Source organism: Zalophus californianus, chromosome 2 (genome assembly GCF_009762305.2).
Source record: "Zalophus californianus isolate mZalCal1 chromosome 2, mZalCal1.pri.v2, whole genome shotgun sequence".
Lineage (NCBI taxonomy): Eukaryota > Metazoa > Chordata > Mammalia > Carnivora > Otariidae > Zalophus > Zalophus californianus.
Window position 1 is genome coordinate 60,240,900 of NC_045596.1, and position 27,444 is coordinate 60,268,343.

The following is a 27,444-nucleotide window of genomic DNA, read 5'->3' on the forward strand; positions in this document are numbered from 1 at the left end:
TGTGGTATTATCAGAGCCTAAGTGGCCTGAGGAAGGGAAATACTCAACTTCATCCTACTCTAGCCCTCCTGTCCCACCTAAGGAAGGGAGAAAAAACTGAGAAACGCTTGCAAAGTTCACTGTCCAGAAGCATAGGTAGACTAAAAGACTGAGACCTACCATAAGACTATAAAGCTCTTTGCCTCCCCCTTACCTCACCTCCACATTACTAAAGCCTGTTTACAGCAGTCCCTTCTACCCAGGACATCAAGAAAATATTACAAGAGGGGCACGTGGGTGGCTCAGTCAAGTTAAGTGTCTGCCTTCGGCTCAGGTCATGGTGCCAGGGTCCTGGGATGGAGCCCCGCATCGGGCTCCCTGCTCAGCGGGGAGTCTGCTTCTCCCTCTGCCTGCCACACCCCCTACTTGTGTTCACTCTCTCTCTGAAAAATAAATAAATTTTTTAAAAAGAATAAAAAAAAAGAAAATATTACAAGATATGCCAAAAGGCAAAAAACAAGAGACAGAACAAGTATCAAAACCAGACATGGCAGAGATGTAGGAATTTAAAGCAACTATGATTAATATGCTAAGGGCTGTAATGGGTAAAGTCGACAGCATGCAATAACGGATGGGCAATGGAAGCAGAGAGATGAAAATCCTAAGAAAGAGCCAAAAAGAAACGCTGGAGATAAAAAACACTAAAAAAATGAAAAATGTCTTTGATGGGTTTATTTGTAGACTAGACACACCTGAGGAAATAATCTCTAAGCTAGAGCATATGTCAATAGAATTTTCAAAAATAAAAATAAAAGAGAACAGGGACAAGAAAAGAAAAGAAAAATATCCAAAGACTGTAGGACAACTATAAAAGGTATAACATACATGTAATGGGAATACCAGAAGAAGAAGAAAGAGAGAAAGGAAGGAAATATTTGAAACAATAATGATTGGCAATTCCTCAAAATTAATGTCAGACACTATATCACAGATCCAGGAAGCTTAGAGAACACCAAGCAGGATAAATTCCAGGGAAAAAACAAACAAAAAACCTACACATAGGCATACCATTTTCAAAATATAGAAAATAAAAGATGATGAAAAAATCCTGAAAGAAGCCAGAGGACAGAAACATCCTACCTACCCAGAAACAAAATAAGAATTACATCCACCTTCTCCTCAGAAACCATACAAGCAAGAAGAGTGGAGAGAAATATTTAAAGTATTGAGAGAAAAAAACCACCAACCTAGATTTCTGTATCCTGCAAAATAATACTTCAAAAGTAAAGGAAAAACAGAGTTTTGAGACAAACAGAAATTGGGGAAATGTGTTGCCAGTGGACCTGCCTTGCAAGAAATGTTAAAAGAAATTCTTTAGAGAGAAGGAAAATAATATAGGTCAGAAAATCTGGTCTACATAAAGGAAGGAAGAGAATCAAAGGAGTAGTGAAGGTAATATAAAAATTTTATTTTTCTTATTCTTAATTGATAAAACAGATAAGTTCGTTCAAAATAATAAGAGTAATAATGTATTTGATCATATATGCTTATGAATATATCTTATGTATATATATGCTTAGGTATGCTTAAATATAAGGGAGATGAATGGCAGCAATGATACAAGAGACAGGATGAAGGAATTAGGATTACTTTATTATTAAACATTACTCATACATACAGGAAGTGGTATAGTGTTAGCTGAAGGTGGATTTGGATTAATTGCAAATGTATGTTGCAAATTGTAGTGCAACCACTAAAAAAAGAAGAAGTTTAAAAAGAACTCTAACTGATAAGCTAAGAAAGGAAGAAAAAAATGGAATCATATTAAATGCTCAGTTACAACCACAAAAGGCAGAAAAAGAGTGGAAGACAAAAACAGAAACAAAGAACAAAGGCAACAAATTGAAAATAGTAACAAATATGGTAGATATTAACCCAACTATATCACAAAATGGTCATTTTGAATATCAATGATCCAAATGTACCAATTAAAGGAAGCAGATTGTCAGAATGGATCAAAACAAACAAACTTACTATATGTTATCTACAAGAAACACACATTAAGTATAAAAATACGTATAAATTAAAAGTAAATGGATAGAGGGGCACCTGGCTGGTTCAGTCAGTAGAGCATGCAACTCTTGATCTCAGGGTTGTGAATTCGAGCCCCATGTTGGGTGTAGAGATAACTTAAAAATAAAATCTTTAAGATAAATAAATAAGGTAAATTAAATGGATGAAGAAAATATACCACACTAATCAAAAGAAAGTGGGAGCAGTTATTCCAGACTAAACCAAACTGCAAAGTAAGAAAAGTTATCAAAGATAAAGAGGGCATTACATAATTAAAAGGTGTCAATTCTCCAAGGAGACATAATAATTCTTAACATGTATGTGCCTAACAACAGAGCATCAAACTATATGAGGTAAAAACTATATGAGGATAGAACTGCAGGGAGAAATAAACAAATCCACTATCATAGTTGGAAATGTCAACCATTCCTCTCAGAAATAGATAGATCCAACAGGTAGAAAATCAGTAAGGACACACAGTTAAATTCAACAACACCATCAACCAACTTGATATAACTGACATCTACAGACTACCCAACAGCAGAATTCACATTTTTCTCAAGTTCAAATGGAACATTCACCAAGATAGACCACATTATAGGCCACAAAACACACCTTAACAAATTTAAAATAATAGAAATCATGGGGCGCCTGGGTGGCTCAGTCGTTAAGCATCTGCCTTGGGCTCAGGTGATGATCCCAGGATCCTGGGATGGAGACCCGCATCGGGCTCCCCGCTCTGCGGGAAGCCTGCTTCTCCCTCTCCCACTCCCCCTGCTTGTGTTCCCTCTCCCACTGTGTGTCTCTCTCTCTCTCTCTGTCAAGTAAATACATAAAATCTTTAAAAAAAAAAAAAAGAAATCACACAATATCTGCTCTTGTACCATAATGGAATTAAACTAGAAATCAGTGACAAGAGGATAACTAGAAAATTCCAAAATTTTGGTGTGGAGATTAAACAACACACTTCTAAAATGAAAACACAGACTATCAGTTCCACCTTTCTCTTTCTCTCTCTCTCACTTTCTCTGTGCTTTTATTTTTAAAAGCTGGTGACTACCACATTTGGTAGGGGTAGATAACTCAGACCAACTCTCCTATTGAGAATTCTTAGAAGTTGGACAAAATATTTTAAAATCTTCTTAAACATATAAAAGACCCAAGAAGACAGTGAGGAATTACTGGGCCAAAATCAAGAACAGGAGAATTCAGAGAGTTAATTTCAGTACTTAAGCTGATTTTGCCATCAACTAACAGGTGTGTAACTGAGTTTGGATTTTTGTGGCCTGTTGGGGCTAAGAAGGAAGGAAAGGTAAAAGTCCAAATGCCTTCCAAAGGTGGGGTCTCTGAAGCCCAGTTTAAGCTGGGACCCTAAAAACTACACCTTCTCCAGTAAAAATGGACAGAAATTCTGAACCAGTCCTCGACTTCACTTTAGCCTCAAATTAGTCCCAAAAAATAATATTTCAATACAATGTCCAGTGAAAAATCAAAGACATACAAAGAAATACGATGCCACAAATAAAAACTATTGGAACATAAGAAAACCAAAGCAGATATAGAATGAGTTCAGATATTGGAATTATGTTTAAAAAGAAAAAAGTCAACCTCAAAAAAATTGAGGGAACTTGAGGCACCTGGCTGGCTCAGTTGGTAGAACATGGGGCTCGTGATCTCTGGGTTGTGAGTGGGAGCCCTATGTTGGGGGTGGAGTTTAAGTAAATAAATAAATAAATAAATACTAAAACAAAAAAGCAAAGCTTAGAGAAAAAAAAAAATGCGGCTCCTGACTGGCTCAGTTGACAGAGCATATGACTCTTGATCTCTGAATTGAGTATAGAGCTTACTTAAAAAAAAATGTTTTGAGGGAACCTGAAATCAGAAAAAGTGATATATGAAGAATGAAGGGGAGTAAGTCAGAGGGGGAGACGAACCATGAGAGATGATGGACTCTGAAAAACAAACTGAGGGTTCTAGAGGGGAGGAGGGTAGGGGGATGGGTTAGCCTGGTGATGGGTATTAAAGAGGGCACGTTCTGCATGGAGCACTGGGTGTTATGAACAAACAATGAATCGTGGAACACTACATCAAAAACAAATGATGTAATATATGGTGATTAACATAACAATAAAAAATTTAAAAAAAAGAATTTCCATGTTACTAAAAAAAAAAAAGAAAAAGTGATATAGCAGATTTAGAACCAAATAAAAAATTTAGAACAGAAAAGTACAATAATTTCTGTTTACAATAACAGTAGACTAGGTGATTTATAACAACTCTCATACTGAGTACAAGTGGAAAAGCTGGACAAAATTATAAAACCACTATTCTAAGGGGTAAGAGAGATAAGATAATAAAGAATATCTAGATAAGATCTTGAAGAAGGAGACCCAGGGAAGTGAGCCAAGCAATTAGAGTTATTTTTTTTAAACCCTGGAAACATACCAATTCAGAGAGAAGATTAAGAGTCTGAGTGGCACTTTTGACAGTCTTGTGGCCTAAGGTAATAGTGATTGGTGTCTGGGGACCATCAAGGTAGAAAGAAGGGGTACAGCCTGATGAGACCCTTTCACTTTGGGTTGGCCCTAAAAGTCCACAAACTATGGTAAGGGTGAATAATAAATAGGCATTCTCACGGACTACAATTCAAATTCAAATAACCTTAATTCCTCAAATTGGATTAAGATGATGGCACAATGTTAGGTTTCCTTGTGTACCCTCAAGAGTGCCCTCAAGAGGGGTGCCTGGGTGGCTCAGTCGTTAAGCGTCTGCCTTCGGCTCAGGTCATGATCCCAGGGTCCTGGGATTGAGCCCCACATCGGGCTCCCTGCTCCACGGGAAGCCTGCTTCTCCCTTTCCCACTCCCCCTGCTTGTGTTCCCTCTCTCGCTGTGTCTCTACCAAATAAATAAATAAAATATTAAAAAAAAAGAGTGCCCTCAAGAGCCTCATAGAAGCAAATATAACTCCTCTCAGGGGAAAGATATCATCCAGAGACTCAAGCTATATATAAAATTTTTAAAAATTAATACAAGCATATCAAAAAGTTAACTTAATAAAAAACCGAGAAAAAAAACAAACAATAGAAATAAACATATGGGAGATCCAGATAATAGGTACTAGATAAAGACTTTAGAAAAGACTAATTTAAGTAGTCAAGAAAGAACAATAGTTTTGGCAGCAAAAAAATGGAAACGATAAAAAAAATCCAATGGAAATACCAGAACTGAAAAATATATCTTTAATTAAGAAATCAATGCTTAATTATGAAAGTTGATTGGAAATAGTTGAAACAGAGCTACTGAATTGGAGGATATGTCAGAAGAAAATATCTAGAATGAAGCAGGGAAAAATGAAAGGTTGAAAAACACAGTATAAAAGACATATGGGGAAGGTCTAATATATGAAACTGAATTCTTAAATGGAGAAGAGAGAATAAGACAGTAGCAATACATGAAACAATAATAGCTAGGAATTTTCTAAAAGTGACAAATGATATTATTTTACAGATGCAAGAGACAAATTCAAAGTAAATAAATATAAAGAAACCCACATCGAGGCACATTATTGTAAAATTGCTGAAAATCAAAGTCAAAGAGAAAACCTTAATACATCCAAAAGAAAAACAGACATACTAAGAAATATCTGACATTTCAATAGAAGCAATGAAAAGCAGAGGAACAGTGGAATGATACCTTGAACACACTAAATGTAATGAACTGCCAACTTAGAATTCTATATCCTTTGGAAATAGTCTTTTAAGCAGAAAGTAAAATAAAGACTTTTTTTCAGACAAACAAAAGAGGACAGCATTTCTTACCAGTGGATCTGCTTTAAAGAAAATAAAGGATATGTTTTAAATACAAGGGAAATGACCCTAGATGGAAGCTCAGAAGTATAAGAATGATTGATGAGTAATGGGAAGGGTAAATATTAGATATGTCCTAATAAATACTGACTAAACAATTTGGGAAAGGATTTAACTATATGCAGAATTAAAATACATAGCAGGGATATCACATATATCTGTAGTGATTCACTAGAATGAATATGACTGTGAGATACTGGCACAAACTTAGACAAACAGATCGATGGAACAGAATAAAGAGTAGAAAAGTCACCCCTACATCTAAGGGGTGACTTCCCCATATGTCTTTTATACTGTGTTTTTCAACCTTTCATTTTTCCCTGCTTCAGTCTAGATATTTTCTTCTGACCTACCCTCCCATTCAGTAGCTCTGTTTCAACTATTTCTGATCAACTTTTATAATTAAGCATTGATTTCTTAATTAAAGATATATTTTTCAATTCTGGTATTTCCATTGGATTTTTTTTTTATAGTTTCCATTTTTTTACTGCCAAAATGCAAATGAGGAATTCAGAGCAGTGGAGAAAAGACGGTATTTTCAGTAAATGTTTCTGGGACAACGGGACATCAATAAAGGAAAAATAAGACTTGACTGTGTCATACACCATAATTAAGATCAATTCTAGGTGTACTGAAATATAAATACGAAAACCAAAGCTATTAAGCGTCTAAATGATAATATAGAAGGATACCCTAATCTCTAAGTAGTAAAAAACTTCTTAAGCAGATATAAATGGCACCAACCATAAAAGAAAATATTAAAAATTTGACTACATTGAAATTGACTACTGTTGAGTAAAAGATGACATTAAGAGAGTGAAAAAAAGCTTTTTATGAGGATGATAAGTAAAATTAAACTATAGTGGTTAAGAATGCTTGTTTATTTGGTAAATGTGGGGGGGAAATCATGGCAGTGATTAACATACAAGTCAGGATAGTGTTTACCTTAAAGGAGAGGGAAGGGGCTAGTGACTGGGATAGTACAAGAAAAGGGTTGTTGACACTGTTTGATTTCTTGACCTGGTGGTGGTTCTATGAATGTTTGCTTTCCAATAATTCATTAAGCTATATTATATTTTTGTGCACTATCTATATATTGGTTATATTTCATAATAAAAAGTCACTTAAAAATACAATACTCAAAATTAACAATTCAGTGATGGAGATTAATCATAATGAGGAGAAAATTAGTGAACTAAATGATGAATCAGAATAAATTATACAGAACAGTGCATAGAGAGACAAATAGATGAAAAGAAAAACAGGTAAAAGATAATTCAACGAGATTTATGTTAACTGAAGCCCAAAAACAGAGGAGAAAGGGAATGAGTTGAAATAATATTTGAAGAGGGGCGCCTGGCTGGCTCAGTCGTTAAGCATCTGCCTTCGGCTCAGGTCATGATCCCAGGGTCCTGGGATCGAGCCCCACGTCGGGCTCCCTGCTCCATGGGGAGCCTGCTTCTCCCTCTCCCACTCCCCCTGCTTGTGTTCCCTCTCTTGCTGTGTCTCTCTCTGTCAAATAAATAAAATTAAATTAAAATTAAAAAAAAGAAATAATATTTGAAGAAATAATAAGTGAGAATTTTCTGGAATTGATGGAAGAAATCATACCATAGATTCATAAAGACCTCAATGAAGCAAGATAAATTAAAAGATATCCAAACTAGACACACTATAGTGAAATTTCGGAAAAACAAGATCAAAGAGAAAATTTTAAGTAGCCAGAAAACAAAACTAACTTATGCTGATTAGAATTAGGATAGTTGTACAGCACCTGTGTGGCTCAGGCAGTTGAGTATCTGACTCTTGGTTTTGGCTCAGGTCATGATTTCTGGGTTGTAGGATTGAGCCCTGCATCAGGCTCCACACTCAGCATGGAGTCTGCTTGAGATTCTCTCTCTGTCCCTCCCCCCTCAAATAAATAAAATCTTAAAAAAAAAAAGTGGGGCGCCTGGGTGCCTCAGTTGGTTAGGTGTCTGCCTTCAGCTCAGGTCATGGTCCCAGGGTCCTGGGATCGAGCCCCACATCGGACTCCCTGCTCAGCGGGAAGCCTGCTTCTCCTCTGCCTCTGTGATGTCTCTTGCTTTCACTCTCTCTCAAATAAATAAATAAAATCTTAAAAAAAAAAAAGAATTAAATACTTTTGACCTGGATAGAGAAGGAAGGAAGTAGTACCTGGAGAAGACATAAGGGGAGCTTATGGAGTGATTTTAATGTTCTCTCTCTTGACTTACATGGTGGTAACATGGACTTGTTTAATTTTTTAAAATACACAGAGATGTATTCTTTTTTCTTTAAATAATTTTTTTAAAGATTTTATTTATTTATTAGAGAGCGAGCGAGAGAGAAACAGCATGAGAGGGGAGAGAGTCAGAAGGAGAAGCAGGCTCCCCACTGAGCTGGGAGCCTGATGTGGGACTCGATCCTGGGACTCCAGGATCATGACCTGAGCCGAAGGCAGTCACTTAACCAACTGAGCCACCCAGGCGCCCCCACAGAGATGTATTCTTATGAGATATACACTTTTCTATATATCCATTTTATGTCGATAAAAAGCTGAATGGAAAAAAAAGATGCAGAAATAAAAAAATAAATGCATAAAAGAGCAGCAACTGGACTGATACCTGACTTCCCAGGAGCACAATGGAAGCCAGAGGGCAAAGCAATGTTACCTTCATTTTGTTGGAAGAAAACAACTGCCAACCTAAAATTCCATATACAGCAAAAATATCTTTCAGGGATGACAGCAAAAAAGACACTTTCATGCAAACTAAAAATGAAATGTTTTGTCTACAGTAGATCCTCACAAAAGGAAATCCTAAATAATACACTCCAAGAAGAGAAGAGATCCCAGATAAATGGCCAGGTTTGCAGAAGAAAAGGAAGAACAAAGAAAGTTATAGGTAAATATAAACCTAAATGAACACTGAACAATAATTATGTCTTGTGATGTTTAAAAAATATATAAAAATAAATAAATGAATAAATAAATAAAAATATGTAAGTTAATATACAACAATGTTAGCATATAAGATAGAAGGGAATAAGCAGAGATAAGTATTATAAGGATGTGTACTACCGAGAAGAAGAATACAAGTATCAGATAATGTTAGACTTCAACAAATATCTATGATACCACTAAAAAGTGAGAAATACGATGTATAATTTTTAAATTATTAGAGGGAAATAAAGAAAGGATAAACATAATTAATCCAAAGAAAGAAAAGAAAAAGAAAGACAAAAGCAGTAAGACAAATGGCACATATTAAGATGGTAGATTTAGGGCGCCTGGGTGGCTCAGTCATTAAGCATCTGCCTTTGGCTCACGTCATGATCCCAGAAGTCCTGGGATCAAGCCCCACAATGGGCTCCCTGCTCAGTGGGAAACCTGCTTCTCCCTCTCCAGCTCCCCCCTGCTTGTGTTCCCTCTCTCGCTATCTCTCTCTGTCAAATAAATAAATAAAGTCTTAAAAAAAAAAGATGGTAGATTTATACTGAAATATACCAGAAATTGCATTATGTGTAAATAGACTAAATATTCCAATTAAAAGGCAAAGGCTGTCAAACAAGATGAAAAGCAAAATGTGACCATATGATGTTTACAGGAGACACATTTAAACAAGAATTGAGAAACTTCCAAGTAAAAATGTATAAAAAGACATGCTATGCAAACACTAACCAAAATTAAATAGTGTAGCTTTATTAGTTTCACACAAAACAGATTGTAAGACAAAACATTAATAATTTATTTCATGATGCTAAAACATTTGATTCAACATGTATAATAATTCTAACTTTAATGCACTAATAACATAGCTTTTCTGTTTGTAAGGTTAAACATGAAATGAACTACAATGAAAAACAGACAAATCAATAAACTCAGAGGAAGATTTTTTTTTTTAAGAGAGAAAGCACTTAAAAAAAGCACTTTTTTTAAGAGAGGGAGCAGGAGAGGGAGAAGCAGGCTGCCCGCGGAGCAGGGAGCCTGGTGCTGGGCTCAATCCCAGGACACTGGGATCATGACCTGAGCTGAAGGCAGACGCTTAACGACTGAGCCACCCAGGCGCCCCTCAGAGGAAGATTTTAGCATATTTCTTCTCAGTACTAGATAGAAAAAGTGTACAAAAAATCAGTAATAATTTAGAAGATTTAGAAGATTTAAATAACACAAACATAGACTTAATGGAATACTTTTCAAGCACACAAGCAATTTTTTTTCATTGACTTATACTCTGAACCAAAAAAGAAAGTATCAAAAAATTTGAAGGGCGGAGGGGGAGCACCTGGGTGGCTCAATCAGTTATGGGTCTGCCTTCAATGGTTTAGCATCTGCCTCCAACTCAGGTCATGATCCCGGGGTCCTGGGATCGAGCCCCATATCTGGCTCGCTGCTCAGCAGGGAGCCTGCTTCTCCCTCTCCCTCTGCCTGCCGCTCTCCCTGCTTGTGCACATGCTCACTCTCTCTTTTTCTGTCAAATAAATAAATAAAATCTTAAAAAATTTTTTTTGAAAGGGATAAAATGTTACATAGTATATATTCAGATTATAAGGGCCCTGCTTGGCCCCTGGGAACTTAGATTTCATGAGGGTTCCCTTCATCTCCAGACCTGATAAAGGGGATCAATGTACAAAAAGTTAAAAATAGGGGCACCCAGGTGCCTCAGTCAGTTAGGGGCAGCCTTCAGCTCAAGTCATGATCTCAGGGTCCTGGGATCGAGCCCCGTGTCAGGCTCCCTGCTTCTCCCTCTGAGCCTCCCCCTACTCCTGTGTGCTCTCCCTCTCTCTCTCAAATAAATAAATAAAATATTTTTTAAAAAAGTAAAAAATAGAGCTACCTACGACCCAGCAATTGCACTATTAAGTGTTTATCCAAATGACACATAATGATCCGAAGGGGCACGTGCACCCCAGTGTTTATAGCAGCAATGTCCACAATAGTCAAACTATGCAAAGAGCCTAGATGTCCATCGACAGATGAATGGATAAAGAAGATGTGGTGTTATATATATATGCATATATAATGGACTATTACTCAACCATCAAAAAGAATGAAATTTTGCCATTTGCAATGACCTGGATGGAACTAGAGGGTATTATGTGAAGCAAAATAAGTCAGAGAAAGAAATATATCATATGATTTCACTCACATGTGGAATTTAAGAAACAGGATAGATGAACATAGGGGAAGGGAAGGAAAAATAAGACAAAAACAGAGAGAGAGAGAAACCATAAGAGACTCTTAAGTATAGGGAACAAACTGAGGGCTGCTGGAGGGGAGATGGGTGGGGGGAAGGGCTAACTGGGTGATGGGCATTCAGGAGGGCACTAGATGGAATGAGCACTGGGTGTAGTATGCAACTGATGAATCACTAAATTCTACCTCTGAAACTAATAATATACTATATGTTAATTAAATTGAATTTAAATTTAAAAAAATTCACATAGCAGGCCTGAGACTTAGAAAGGTCTGCTTGCAAAGTGAGCCCTTGCTTGGCCCCTGGGAACTTGGATTTCATGAGGTTTCCCTTCATTTCCAGAACTGATAAAGTGGCTCAATGTAAAAAAAAAAATGTTGTTTATGCTGAATATCTGCATTCCTTCTGGGATTCTGGAATTTTGGTAGAGCCAGGTAGTGGGTGTCTACATGAACATCACCCAATAAAAACCCTGGACACTGAAACTCCTGAATCTCCTTGGTAGACAGTATTTCACGTGTGTTGTCACAGCTTGCTTTGGAAAAAACAAGTGCATCCTGTGTAACTCCAGTGGAAGAGGATTCTTGGAACCCTGTGACAGATTTCCTCTGAAATTCACCCCATGTACCTTTTCCTTTGCTGATTTTGCTTTATATCCTTTCACTGTAATAAATCATAGCCATGAGTACAACTATATGCTGAGTGCTCTGAGTCCTCTTATTGAATCATGGACCATGGAGTGTCTTTAGGACCCCCAACACAGACGACAGATAGATAGATGATAGATAGATAGATAGATAGATACAGAAAGAAGCAACAAATACTTTCAAAATCATGTTTGTATTCATAGGATAAATGAATATGCATATATAATTATTTTATTTGTTTATTGTCAAAAAAGAAATTTATGTCTTAAATCTTGGCATGGAAATTAATATAAAAACAGTAATTTTTTTCTAAAAATGTAATCTTTGTCAAGAAACAACTTATTTTTCTAACTCAATATTGGTATTTACTCACCTTTAGTAACTTGATTTCTCGCATAGCAATTTTTTTAACCATTTTGTCATCATCACTTTCTAAGAACTTCTTGATGGCCACAATTCTTCCACTATCTTTATTCCTACACTTCATCACCATTCCATAGCTCCCTTCTCCAACCAATCCTAGGTTCTCATATTTTTCCATTTTAATTCAAAACCGGTAGGAATTCTTGCTGTGGAAACCAAAACATAGAGTTAATAATGTTGAGTATATTAATTTCTTCCAACTTCCCAGTAAATTAATTCTTCCGTACTTGTTTTCCATATTAGAGCAGTCGCTGTGTTAATGGCTGTTCTGTTCTGACTCACAATTTCTTACTGTTTCTGCATCTAAGCTATGTTTTCAAATTATTTCATTTAGATAAGACATTTCATAATAGACAATAATTAAAGCCATTAAATTTAAATTATTAAATGTCATGTTAATGAAATTCAATATATTTTTAATTCAGATGAAGCAATAGTTGAACTATCATGCAAAACAATTATAGCTTACTTTAGAAAAATGCAACTTCTTTTCACTCAGAGGTGAAAAAGCACAAGTGAGTTTTGTTTTGTTTTGTTTTTTAAGATTTTATGTTCAGTAATCTCCTCACCTAAGTGAGACTCAGACTCACAGCCCTGAGATCAAGAGTCACTCACACTACCAACTGAGCCAGCCAGGCGCCTCAGTGAGTTTGGTTTTAGTGAAGATCAAATTTATTTTTTTTACATCAGGTTTAAAAAAGCAAAGTTGAGGGGCACGTAGGTCCGCTCAGTCAGTTAAGTGACTGACTCTTGGTTTCAGCTCAGGTCAAGATCTCATGGGTGGTGGGATGGAGCCCCAAGTCAGGCTTGGTCTTAGGATGGGGGGGTGGGGAGCGAGGTCTGTTTAAGGATGCTCTCCCTCTGCCCCTTCCCCCACTCATGCTCTCTTTCTCTCTCTCAAATAAATAAATCTTTAAAAAAAGCAAAGTTGAAAATCTTTATGCACTTTCTACTCAGTTTGAAAAAATATTTGTTCACAAAATCATCACAAAGTTAACCCTAAGAAACTTTGATAAACTATTTTTCTTTACTTTTCTTACTATAGTAATTAAATTCCCATATTGAACTTACAAAATAACAACACTGACATCACAGTATATAAGCAAATTGTTTAAAAATTAAATTCTAGTAGTAACAAATACAATATTTCAAAAGTCCTTTTTATGATTACTCACTGTAAGTATGATCATTTGAATTTTGTGTTTAGAATTCTTTTACATCTCATTATATGACATTTTTTGGTAATGGCAATTCTAATAATGACTGATGAAGGATCAGTGATCATTCCACTACATATTTTGGTATAGAAAAAAACTTTCAGTTCAAATACAGATGGATTTTAATTCACAAGTCTTGATTGTCATGAAACATAAAAGCTAATAACTCCAAAGTTAAATTTATTTTTTAAATCTGATTTTGCAATTAAATTCCAGAAACAAAGAATAAAAAATATTTCTCCTAATTCCAATATGGTTCTAAAAGTTTTGGGAGAAAAAAATAATCTTTGAGTAACTATATATTCAAATGATGATTTATAGCTGATTTTTTTAACCTAACAATACAAAAATACTCATTCATAAAATGTGGAAAGAAAAAAAAAAACTCTCACCTATTTCATGAATTGTGTCCTTATGGCAATCTAAAACTAATTTACCCAGGTTGTGAATTATGATGGTTTATTTGCTTCCATATTAGTACACTGATAACAAAGACAAAACAAATACCCTCTTTGTTCTAGCAAACTGTGATAACCCAGTGTGTATACATTTTCATCAGTTTACCCTAATAATTTAGGGTTTAATTTATATACATAATAAAGCATAGATATACATGGAAAACCAGAAGACTGACCTGAAGGGGGAAAAGATGAAAGTAAATTCCAGTCAACACCAACTCCAATTATTTCATATTTTACCACTAGCTTTGATAGTAGGTTCTATAAACTGTTTACAGAGCAGTGTCCATAACACTAACATTCCACATATTTGACATATTAACCTCCATTTAATATCTACTATTTTTAAATAAAATGTCTGAAAAAAATTTTTGGTGTAATTCTCTCTCCTTTTCTGAATTTTTTTCCTTCCACTAAGACAGCATGCTTTATGAAGGACTAGACTTTAGGTTTCTCATGCCAAGAACACATATAGCTGGACTTTATAACCTGGATCATTTTCAAACATTTTGCAATTGGTGTCCTCAGTATTTGAAAATGCAAAGTGAACAAAATTAAGATTACCTTAAGCATGTCTAAGATGTTCTGAGGCATATCACAAGCTAAGATTAAGCAAGTTGGCCACTCCAAGTTTATTCTGGAAACGAACCACACATGTAGTCACAGCACATTGAACACACCTGCTTTTTCAAGTGGCACTGCCCACAAATACCTTAGAAGTCTCACAGCTTAAAAAGCCTCTCGTTTCCTGAAACAGTTACTCATAAACTACAATTTTTCATGCCTTCTACTCCTGTGTGTAAGGGTAATACAAACTAAAAGGATGCCTGGCCAATCGGCAATGCGGTATTTCTGGACATGTGCCATGTAAGCATATGGTTCTAATACCAACAATCAGATAATAAAAATAATGCTAACTTTTTATTTTGTTAAAGACAGGTTGAAATCTATCATAGATCAGAGAACGAGATAATAGAAGCTTTTAAAAGTATTCTACTTACTGTTTCTTTAAAATCCTTTCACATGGAAAGACCCAAAGGTTTTCAACTTGGAAACAAATTTGAGATGAAATGCATCTCGCTCGCAGGTCTAAATGATGCTGACTAGCAAACTAGCAGTTCCGGAGCTGGTCTGATTTCTTCTGTAGACACAGTCACCGGGCCGGGGCGAATCAGGCAGGGAGGCAGATTGGCCTCGGCCTGCCGCAGGCTCACACTCAGGAGGACCGCGGGCCGCATGCTGCCGTCGTCAAGGCAACGACCTCACTCTGCCCCAACCATAGGCAGTCTCCCGAGAGGGACACAGCGCAGGTCAGAATGCGTCCACGGCAGGCACCAACACGCCTGTTAAGGCCAAGGCCTGTAAAGAAATTAGTTGGGTGGGAGGGCACCGTCTCCCAGCTCTCAAGGTGCCCAGTTCCTGGAGTCTGTGAACCTGCTTGGCTCTAGCAAGCCCTGGGCGAAGGCGTTGGCCACCGAGCTGCAAGGGGGCGGGTTCCCACCCGCCCGGCCCCGCCCTGAGTGCGCCAAGCCTCCCGTGTTCTGATTGGCTGGGCCCTGTCGTCACGAGCTACGATTGGCTTAGCGCCAAAGACCCTGCCCCTCCACCTGGGGCTTGGCCCAGGTTCTGTTCACTGATGCGCAGACACCAGCACCCACTTTATACTTCAATTCTCAAGTAGAGCGGCACCTTTCTGCCTTTGCTGGGAGACCTCTCCTCGCAACTGAGAGCAAGAGGCGATTCCGGTGCTCATGGAGAGAATAAAAGGGTGGTGGTTTTGTGGGATTGGGAGAAAACAGAAGGGGGAGACAGGCACAGAGGGCGATGAAGCATTCCTCTCAGCTTCCCTGCGGGGGCGGTGAGCAGGACCCGCCCCTGGCGCCCCCACCCGGGAAGGTCCCCCCCTGACCGCGATTCGACGCTTCCTTTCCGGTCGAGGCAGTGGGGCCAGGCTGGGCCATGTAGGTGATGAGGGTGACAGCCTAGTGGGTGATGATTAGTAGGTAAGGCAAGGTGAAAGCAAGTAGGTGACAACACAAGTAACATTAGGAGGAACCTCAAGGAGGACAGCCTGAGCCTGGAAGCGAGGGACACACTTTAAGTGGAGATAATGGAAGAGGGAGAAAGAAGATGAATGAAATAAGAGAAGGGCTAGGCCATCAGAGGAACTAGAAGAGATGTGAGATACGGGTCTGTGGCAGCCAAATAGGGTGCAGTTGGGGGTGAGATGTTAAAGGTACAGACCATGGCTTAAGGCTAGATCCATGACCAGGTAGCACTGGTAGATCAGAATGACATGCAGGCTTGAGTCACATAAGAAACAGGGTTTTCCTCATCTTCAAGTAGTTTGGGGTTTAAGCCATACCGCTCCAGTGAAAGGCCTTAAGCACTCAAGTTATTTTCACATTGTATCAGGAAGACTATGGGAGCCTGGCTGCCTCAGTCCGTGGAACATGCGACTCCTGTTCTCGGGGTCCTGAGTTTGAGCCCCTCATTGGGTGTAGAGATTATATAAATCTTTATAAAAAGAAATCATGAAGACTAAACGTTTTATAATTGTATTTGGTCTCTAGAACACCTTGATCCAATTAAGAGAATGTCCTGGAACAGCAGATATTTATAACTATAGTCAATATTAAGGTATTAATTTTCTTGTATACTAAGAAATAAATATTCTGATTTATAATTTATCTTTTGTAAGCTTGGTTAGCATGAATTAATCTTCCAGTGCTTGATCACCTTGGTTAAGTTGCTTAAAATCTAGTTCCTGAACCTGTAATCATGAGGAGCAGACCTAGGACCTGGGCATAGAAAGAATACAATTCTTTGGTCAATCCAAGATGTCCTCATGTAGAAATCAGCTCTATCCTTGGCTGTGACCAAGTAGGAGGGAGCCATGCCCCGTTTTGTTACCTCTATAGGCTATAACAGAATCTGATGAATTTTTTATATGAATTCAGGAGACCCCCTTTTATAAAGTGGCAAATCCATGTTTGTTAGGACTGAAGTTTGAGAACAAGAATACAAAAATATTGGGGCGCCTGGGTGGCTCAGTCATTAAGCGTCTGCCTTCGGGGTGCCTGGGTGGCTCAGTTGGTTAAGCGACTGCCTTCGGCTCAGGTCATGATCCTGGAGTCCCGGGATCGAGTCCCGCATCGGGCTCCCTGCTTAGCGGGGAGTCTGCCTCTCCCTCTGACCTTCTTCCCTCTCATGCTCTCTATCATTCTCTCTCTCTCTCAAAAAATAAATAAAAATCTTTAAAAAAAAAAAAAAAGCATCTGCCTTCGGCTCAGGTCATGATCCCAGGGTCCTGGAATCGAGCCCCGCATTGGGCTCCCTGCTCAGCAGGTAGTCTGCTTCCCCTCTCATACTCCCCTTGTGTTCCCTTTCTCGCTGTCTCTGTCAAATAAATAAATAAATAAATAAATAAATAAATAAATAAATAAATAAATAAATAAAATCTTTAAAAAAAATACAAAAATATTTTACTTTCCCAACCTTACAAATATATTCAACATTTATTTTTTTTTAAGATTTTATTTATTTATTTGACAGAGAGACCCAGCGAGAGAGGGAACACAAGCAGGGGGAGTAGGAGAGAGAAGCAGGCTTCCCGCGGAGCAGGAAGCCCGATGCGGGGCTCGATCCCAGGACCCTGGGACCATGACCGGAGCCGAAGGCAGACGATCAACGACTGAGCCACCCAGCGCCCCCAACAACATGAACATTTAAAGGCCCCTCTGGGACTTCGGTTAAAGGTTAACCAAAAGGATAAAGACTAAAAAACTAGATTCGGTGAATAGACAATGCTTGAGAAGACAGTTTCAAAAAGAACTGAGTCTGAAAGCGAACTGTGGAGGAGACATAGGTTATTCAACAATTATACATCCTGGGTAAAGCTATCTACAGGTTTGCTGAAGAGGAGGTAGCATTAGGTAGAAACAGAATTGGGTTATTGCTTATTTTTCGTTTTCAACTGGGAAATCTTTGTAGAGAAAAAGAATGGAGAGAAGCTTTAAAGAGGCAAGAAAAGGAATAATGAAAAGCCTAGGACAGGTAGTGAAGGTGGTAAAGTATGAGAAGGTCTTAGCCTTGAAGAGGCTTAAAGAAAAAAGGAAAAACTGAGAAAAGTGTAGGACAGACACAGTGGCTGGTCTAGATCTTCTCAGTAAAAGAACTTCATTTTTGCTGAAAAAGATAATGGTGAGATTGAGGCTCAAGGATTTGAGAGCAGAAATACCTTGAAATAGTTACAAAGAAGTCATTTTGATATGAAAAGAATATAAAATAGTAAAATGTGCCCACTTAAGCCTGGACACCATGAATTTGCAGTGAAACCAACTGACTATTTTATAGGACTTGGCATCCCCGGGGTCAAGAATGGAGAAAACAGATGGCACACAAGCTAACTGTTAATTCGTACAGCAAGAAGAATAAACAAAGGAGTTAAGAAATCAAGTATGATGGAGGGGCACCTAGCTGGCTCAGTCAGAAGAGCGTGTGACTCTTGATCATGAGTTCAAGTCCCACGCTGGGTGTATAGCTTACTTAAAAAAAAAAAAAAAAAGGAAAAAAAAGAAATCAAGTAGGATGGAGAAAGCACCATTGAAATGGTTTGCCATGGGTTCCAGCTAGACAGGAAGACAAATTTTGACAGAATTTAGCTATTAATAAACTGAAAATGCAGAGGCACTGAAGGAGTGGAGTTCACATAGGCATGAAGTTTAACGGGAATGAAATAGGAGAAAGAGTGACTGTTAAAGCAATTTGTGAATTTAAGACCTTGGAATTGGCACAAGATGATGATGATGGTGGGTTCTAAAGGGTGGAATGTTTGGTTGTTCCTTTGGGTAGCTGAAGATTACTGAAGAACGTCACTGGAATTGAGTTCAACTCCATGAGGTCACAGTATGAAAAGTGACGAACTTTGTATGAAAAATCATAACATGAACTACTCAAGTGGGAAAATACAGGGAGAGGTTGAGAGGGTCATTTTAATCACTAAAAAAAGTGAAAATATTCTAAAAATCTAAAGAAAACAATGTGGGTGTGCATGAGATTGGCAACAAGAGAGAAGAAGTGGAGATATGGCAAAGAAACAAAAGATAAAAGAGACTAAGGACCGTATGACCCAGCAATTCCATTCCTAGGTATATACCCAAGAAAAATGAAAACATATGTTCACATAAAACTTTAAACAAATGCTTATAGCAGCAATGATATTCATAATAGCCAAAAAGTGAAACTCAAATGTCCATCAACTGATGAATGGATAAACTATGGTATATCCATACATGGAATATAAAACGAATGAAGTATTGATACATGCTATAACATGGATGAATCTTGAAAACATTATGCTAAGTGAAAGAAGTCTGACACAAAAAGCCATGTGTTGATTCCATTTATGTAGTGTCCAGCATAGGCAAATCCATAGAAACAGAAAGATTAGTAGTTACCAGGGACTGAGGGAGAGATGGGAATGGATTTGGATTTGGATGGGTATGGATTTCCTTCTAGGGTGGTGAAAATGTCCTGAAATTAGATAGCGGTCATGGTTATACAATCTTGTGAATATACTAAAAACCACTGATCTGTATTAAAAGTGGATTTTATGTATGTAAATTATATCTCAAAACAAAAATAGACTACAGGACAAGAAATATATGCCCTTCCCAGAAATCTTTTTCAATAAATTTACATATTTTAGCTTAGAGTAGCCCAATTGTCTTCCTCACATTAGTGATCATCCCTATATTAAATGACTCTTGGCAATGATCATTCTCTACACATCTTGACATCCCAAAACTATGTGCTTGGGTCAGTTTCTTGCCAAACAAACAAACAAAAAATACCTCTCACTTAGGTCCCAGATACTGAATTATCATAGGTTTTTGGCATCACTTCAAATGAATCACCAAGTGAACAGAAGGGTCATAAAACTTCAGACTACAAAAAGTAGTCATTCATATATTATAGAACATGCAGCTATGTATGAATACATCTCCTCATTCTATGAAGAAAATGGACTGACTTATTTTGAAATTCTGGTTCTTTGATGGAAGGACACTTGCCATAGAAGAATTCTGTTCTCAACCTAGTAGTTGATTCAATGACCTCATTACTACATATAAAAGTGATTAAGATGACAATTAGGATTGAAAATCTAAAGCACAATATACCACTTACTTTGCCAAATTCAACATACATCTATACTATATCGTAACAGTGTGAACACTGGAAATCCATTCCTCAAATGTTAAAAACACATTGTTTGCACTGGTAACATGCCTCTTACAAAAACTCTCCCTTGACGTTCCATCTCCCTCTAACCTCTACCCCATTCCTCTAATCTTTATAACAAAACTACAGAAAAAGTCTATTTGTTTCTTACTTCTGGTTCTCTCAGGCTTTCATCCTTATCACATCACTGAAATAGTTTTTCCCAAAAGTCACTATGGCCTATATCTTGCCAAGGCCATCTGTAGCAGAGATTACTAACTACTCACAATAAGCTGGTTCCTTTTTCCTGTATGTATGGCTTTTTTATTTTCTGCAATCTCCATTGAGGTCGGGGTCATGTGACTTAAGTCAAGCCAATAGAACATGAGATATCTACCATTCCCAGTCCTGGCCCATAAACATCTCCACACAAGATCCTCCATATTCCTTTTCTCTTTCACCTGGCTATAACAAAGATGACTACAGCATGATCTTGAAGCCACACATTAAAGTTGGTAGAGCTTTCATTCATCTGTGTTCCTAAATGACCAAGTGGGGGAGGGCCAGACCACTGGCCTCTTCACTACCACTCTATTTTTTATATGAGGGGTAAAAAACAATTGTTGGTGCCATTAGACACTTTGGGGTCTATTTACTATAGCAGATAGCCCAGCTTAATTAATTCACTACCTTCTTTGACCTCAGCAGCATTTGACACAACTGTCTATTCTTTCCTTTTGAGATAAACTCTTGAAACTTAGCTTTCCATGACACCAGTACTTGCTATATTTTGTCTCCCTCAGTTTCCTTTGCAGGCTTCTCCTGTACTAGAACCCCAAATTTTCTGTTTTAAGATTTTACTTGACAGAGAGCACAAGCAGGGGGAGTGGCAGAGGGAGAGGGAGAAGCAGGCTCCCCGGGGAAAAGGAAGCCTGATGTGGGGCTCGATCCCAGGACCCCGGGACCATGACCTGAGCTGAAGGCAGATGCCCAACTGACTGAGCCACCCAGGTGCCCCTAAAACCCTGAATTTTAAAGAGTATCTGAGGGCTCAGTCCTCACTCAGCCTCTTCTCTTCTGTACACTTACCTCCTAGGTGATCTCATCTCATCCACCAGCTGCAAAGACCTATACTGGCCACTCATAGCACTGAGCTCTCCTCAGAGAATTCCAAAATCAAACCACCTGACATTTCTTCCTGGCTATCCAACTAGCATATGAAACTTAACATTGCTAAAAGAGAACTGTTGATTTTTCCCTCCACAATCTACTCTGCTCCTTCAATATCTCAATAGAGTACAGCTTTCCACCCAAGTTCCATAAAAATCCCAGGGATCATCCTTAAACATTCTTTCCCTCACATTCAGAATCTAATCCATAATTAAGTCTTCTAGGTTCTATCTCCACAATATATCTTACCATTTATCTGACCATTTATCACCATCTTCACAACTGCAACCCTAACCTAAGCCACCATCTCCATCACCTGATATCCCTTCCTGACCGTCTCCACACTAATTCAGATCACATCACCTCCCTGTTCGGATCCTTACAATCCCAGTACAAGGGTAAAATCCAAACTACAAGGCCACCCACAATTTAGCTCTTATCTCTTGATATCTGCTGTTATGGCCCCACTGGCCTTATTGCTCACATATACACCAAGCTTCCAAACACAGAGCCTGTGCATTTGCTCTTCATTCTATTTGGAACGTCGACTACCAGATCTTATCAAGACTGCCTTCTCTTAATTTTGGACCTCAAATGTACCTCTTCAGAGAGGCTTTCATCACCACCCTCGGTAACGATTACGGAACAGCCCATTTCCTGTCACTATTACATTCTTCACTACTTCTGCCCTCTGTTAGCCATGTGATCTTGGAAAAGTAGCTAACCCCTGTGCCTGAATTAACTCTTCCATAAAATAAACAGAACTCTTCCTCATAGGATTACTGTTCGGACTAAATAAGTTGTATTGTGCCCAGAACTTATCAGGACTGAAACTACTTCTTTCCATGTTTGTTGCCACCCTCCCTCAAAAGATACAAGTTTCCAGAGGGTAGGCTATATACCTGCTGTATTACTAACCAGCACCTAGGATGATTTCTGGCACATACTAAGATTCTAATAAATATTCACGGACTGCTGTGTAAATCCTTCTCACTTCTGTCACACATTTTTACTTGAGTGCCTGCTTTAAAACATCACTCTAAGTTATTTCTGGTAAGTCATCATGCTATGGCTCTCACGTCTGTTTTCTAAGTCGCTATCCTTATCACCAATATGCAATAATTTTTTTTACCTCTACAACCCTTAGTTCACCTTCTTTCCTTTAAAAGATTTTATTTATTTGAGAGAGAGAGCGAGCAAGCAAGAGAGAAAGCACCAGCCAGTGGAGGGGCAGAGAAGCAAACTCCCCGCTGAGCAGGGAGCCCAATGTGGGACTGGATCCCAGGACTCTGGGATCATGACCTGAGCCGAAGGCAGACCAATGCTTAACCGACTGAGCCACCCGGGAGCCCAGTTCACCTCTTAAAAAAAAAAAAAAAAAAAAAAAATTAAACTTAATAGGGTATTCGGTTTTAAAAAATGTATGTAAAATGATGGGCCCTCAGAAATTATTCATCAGTTCAGAGATGTGGAGTACCTGACAGCTATTTGATTTCTCAATGACTTTTTTTCAAAGTCTACCCCTAACGTGGGACTTGAACTCAAGATCCAGAGTTCAAGAGTCACGTGCTCTACCAAGCCAGTCAGGCACCCCTGCAGCGATTTGACTTCTGTCCAATTCTCTACTCTGCCTCATTACTTAATGCTGTGCTTCCTGAATGTAGTTCCTGATTAAGGGAGCCTTAATTTTAGGATCCAACTAAAGCTGGAGGCTGTGATTTTACAATTTGCTAAAATAACCCCAGGATAAAAAAGCACTGCATTCAAAGTTTAAATTTCTGGTATTTCAAACTCATTTTTTTTTTTAAGATTTTATTTATTTATTTGACAGAGAGAGACAGCGAGAGAGGGAACACAAGCAGGGGGAATGGGAGAGGGAGAAGCAGGCTTCCTGCAAAGCAGGGAGCCCAATGCGGGGCTCGATCCCAGGACCCTGAGATGATGACCTGAGCCGAAGGCAGACGCTTAACGACTGAGCCACCCAGGCGCCCCAAACTCATTTTTTTTTAAAGATTTTATTTGACAGAGAGAGAATACAAGCAGCGGAGCAGCAGTCAGAGGGAGAGGGAGAAACGGGTCCCCCATGGAGTGGGGAGCCTGATGTGGGGCTCGATCCCAGGACCCTAGGATCATGACCTGAGGTGAAGGCAGACGCTTCAACTGAGCCACCCAGACGCCCCTCAAACTCATTTTCTAAAATAAATCATCCTTTGTATGACTGCAATATCCTTTCTGAGCTTCAGTCTCCTTGGCTGTAAAATAATGACTTGTCTAAATATGAAACCAGATGTAAAGCTACCAGAAGTGTGACTCAATTTACCTTTAAATATAATAGAAAACTCATTTTATTTTAAACATTTTATTTAGTCATGAAAGACAGAGAGAGAGAGAGAGAGAGAGAGAGAGAGAGAGAGAGAGAGAGAGAGGGAGGGAGAAGCAGGCTCCCAAGGAGCAGGGAGCCTGACGCAGAGCTCGATCCCAGGACCCTGGGATCATGACCTGAGCCGAAGGCAGACGCTTAACCATCTGAGCCACCCAGGTGCCCAATATAGAAAACTCATTTTAGAGATAAAAATGGGTGTAAAGATATTTTACTGGTTGCACTATTTTAAAGTGGAAACGTCTGCTTTTCATTGATAGCTGTATGCTATCCAGAACTTGTCAATTCCTTTTATCAAAACACCTCCTAAATTCAGGTGCCAAAAAATAACCTAAATCTATTTCCTTCCCTCTGATGTTAAGTCTTGAATTACAATAGCTTTTTAGTTTTCCTGCTTCCATTCTGTCCTCCTACCATGTATTTTTTTTTTAAGATTTTAATTATTTGAGAGACAGAGTGACAGGTGGGGAAGAGAGGGAGAAGTAGGCTCCCTGCTGAGCAGGGAGCCCCACGCAGGACTCAATCCCAGGACCCTGAGCTCATGACCCGAGCCAAAGGCAGAGACAACCAACTGAGCCACCCGGGCACCCCTCATACCATGTATTCTTGACATGGCATTACTCTATCATTCCCGTGCTTAATTTTTTAACGGCTTCCTGAAGCAATTAGAAAAATAATCAAATTCCTTACCCTGGTTGAGGTGATCTAATCCCCTTATGTCTCCTACACTACCTCTTAACTATTCTGACAACTCTTGACCCCACTTCACCAATCCCAGCATCTTCTTACCTTCCCTGCTTTTCCAATTTTACAGGCTTTAAATTAGCTGGTCCCTCTGGCTGGAGTGCCAGAATGGGTGATCAGGGAACACCATGCTAAAGTTGCCACACAGTGGCTATGTATTATCTTAATGCTTTGCATATCATTTACAACTACACTTCACCATTATTAATAAGCTCAGGGAGACCAATGGACTTCTTATTCACTCACATAACTTCAAAATCAAGAACAGTGTCTGGCACGCAGAGGTGGCTCAATCTACACTTTATCAAGTGTTAAACAGTTTGTTATTAAGAAATAACAGTATATAGGAAAACACATACACCCATGCTAAGGTATTTACAGGGACATCTACAGATTAGACTATGGGAGTTCATTCTTTTCGATTATCTGTATTTTCTATCATGTGCACAGCATGTTTTTAATTGCAGTAAGTATACATAAAATTGACTATTTCATATACTGAAATAAGGCACAAGCCAAAATTTTGCACAATCCTACAGACTGATCTTTTCAGGTCCAGTTTAACATCAAAATCCAAGAGGGTTTCACTAGCACTCCTGCCTCCTCACCCAGAAAGCGTTTTCCCTTGTGTTCCACAAAGCATTTTATTTCTCCAATTATGCAAGGGAGAAACTTAGAATTCTTCTGAGACCACCCTTTCCCTCACCAAGCCCTGGCCATTTTACCCAAGTCTTTCAGATTCTTTACATTTCTAACACCAATACTCTAGCAGCACACTTCAGTACAACCTAGTACCACCACTCGAGTATCACAGCTCTTGACTGAGATACTGGCAGTATCCATTTACCTGATTTACTCATCACAGAACTCCTTCAATTTGTTTACTATGTAGCTAGAGACATTTCAAAATAGAATTACGTGGGGGGGGCGCCTGGGTGGCTGTCATTAAGCATCTGCCTTCGGCTCAGGTCATGATCCCAGAGTCCTGGGATCGAGCCCTGCATCGGGCTCCCTGCTCGGCAGGAAGCCTGCTTCTCCCTCTCCCTCTCCCCCTGCTTGTGTTCCCTCTCTCATTGTGTCTGTCAGATAAATAAAATCTTTAAAAATTACGTGCCCCCACTTGTTGAAATTTTCAACTTCCCACTGCTCTTAAGACCAACCTCCTTAAGGCCAGCGAGGCCCTTTATGGTATGCCCCCTAGCCACCTTCTTAACTATGCACCCACATACTTCTTACAGCCTGAAAAATGGTTAGGAGGGAGACAGAAAATTGAGAGCAGATGAGACTTCAGGTATTTCTAGGTTAAATAGGTCAGAAAAGTGGGATGTTCATTATTAGAGAGCCAGGTATACATAAATCACTTAAGAGAAAATACATTGTCTTGGACTTCTGAACTTTGAATTTTCTAGGACTTCAGAGGTCCATGGCAGAAAGGGAAGTGTTTGGGGGGCACCCAAGTGGCTCAGCTGGTTAGGCGTCTGACTCTTGATTTCGGGTTAGGTCATAATCTCGGGGTCGTGGGATCAGGCTCCGAGCTCTGCAGGCAATCTGCTTCCTCCTCCCGCTCTGTCCCTCCGCTCTCTCCCAAATAAATAATCTTAAAAAACAAACAAAAACGTATTTGGGATCACAGGAGAGGACAACAGCAAAAAATGCGATGGAGTCAAAAATAGTGACAGGTTAACACTTGCAGAGGACCCACTACCCGTAGCTGTTTGAGGGGCTCTGAGACTAAGTCATCGAGAACCCTCACAGTCACCCACCTTACAAATGAGCGAACAGAAGCACCAAACAAGATCAACCACTGAATGGTGGAGATGCCACTGAAGCCCAGGCCGTCTCCAAAGGCCTCCTCCTGACCATTTTACTATATGGAAGCCACTGAATGGACAGTATGTTGAAGCTAAAGTTGTGCCTGGGCTAAATGACACCACCCAAAGTTTACCAGGAAAGAGACGGAGGACAGAAGGGACTGGGCGTGGGGATGGTTGGCGTGCCTGCAGTTCTGAGGTGGTAAGATCAAGCACAGAAAACAAGAGCAGTTAAAAGAATACTAAGTCACAAAAGTGAAAGAAAGCATTTGAATAGGCAGCCAGCTTTATCAAACTCTTGGAAAAAAAAAATCTCCGAGATCAAGGCCAAAGAGATAAATTAATCTGGCAATAGAAGCATACTAATCTGTCTGTAAATGTTTAATTCTGAACCTGCACTTAATAGCATTTTCCCTGGTATCTGGTAATGCTAAAAACACTTTCCTATTCTGAAGCATGTTAAACATAAAACGTGCATATATACATAAACGGATTCAAAGATTTTAGTCTCTATTGTCAAAAGAAACCACCAAACACCCAGAAACTTCATTACTTAGGAATTATTTGGCTTAATAACATAAATTATCTTAAACATTTACTCTATATGAACCTACTGAAACCTATCACAAAGGAAAATTTTGTTCATGATGTGATATTGTTCATTTATCCAGTCATTTTAAATAATTTAGAACTCTGGCATCAAACTAACCAAAATAGTCTACTACTAAATAATTAGAAAATCTTATGGAACACAGAAAAGGGGGAAAAAGGGTCTTTGTTCTTCTGTAGTTAAAATATAAATGATAAGCAAGTTGTCCTAATTTAAAGGAAAAATATGAACACCTACCCACTAAATTTTCTTTCACTTGCCACAGACTACATCATATCATAACTGAAATGGAGCATCTTGTGTGGCTGAATTTTCAAATATTTTGTTTCACATAAGTTTCCTGGACCAAATGATAATTTGCTGCTTGAAATTTGGTTGTTTCAATATAGTGTACCATATATATTTTATCCCTAAAAAAATGTTTTTACCTAGTCATAAAGTTAGATAAAAAATTATTACATTATAATTAGAATTGAAAGTGAATTTACTATACATTTACAAAAATCTTAAGTCTTACTTCTTTGAGAGTATGGAAATGATTATTCTGGCTTCTCTCCAGTACAAACTTGTGAAGACTGATTCAAGTCATCTTCATAAACAGTGCTATGAACACATCATCAGGAAAAAATCATTTATAACCATCCCCTT

At 38.6% G+C, this 27,444-nt stretch overlaps 1 protein-coding gene across 1 annotated transcript in view; it reads right to left on the reverse strand.

Annotated features, from left to right (window-relative positions):
* The window catches only part of CDKL2 (cyclin dependent kinase like 2), a 42,083-nt gene extending 26,737 nt beyond the window's left edge, over positions 1-15,346 (reverse strand). The window contains exons 1-2 of the mRNA XM_027600379.1: positions 14,861-15,346; positions 12,135-12,330 (exon numbers count right to left, since the gene is read on the reverse strand). Coding sequence (XP_027456180.1) covers positions 12,135-12,302 — 168 coding nt within the window. The 5' untranslated portion in view covers positions 12,303-12,330; positions 14,861-15,346. The remainder of the gene's footprint in view (positions 1-12,134; positions 12,331-14,860) is intronic.
* Positions 15,347-27,444: the final 12,098 nt, after the last annotated feature.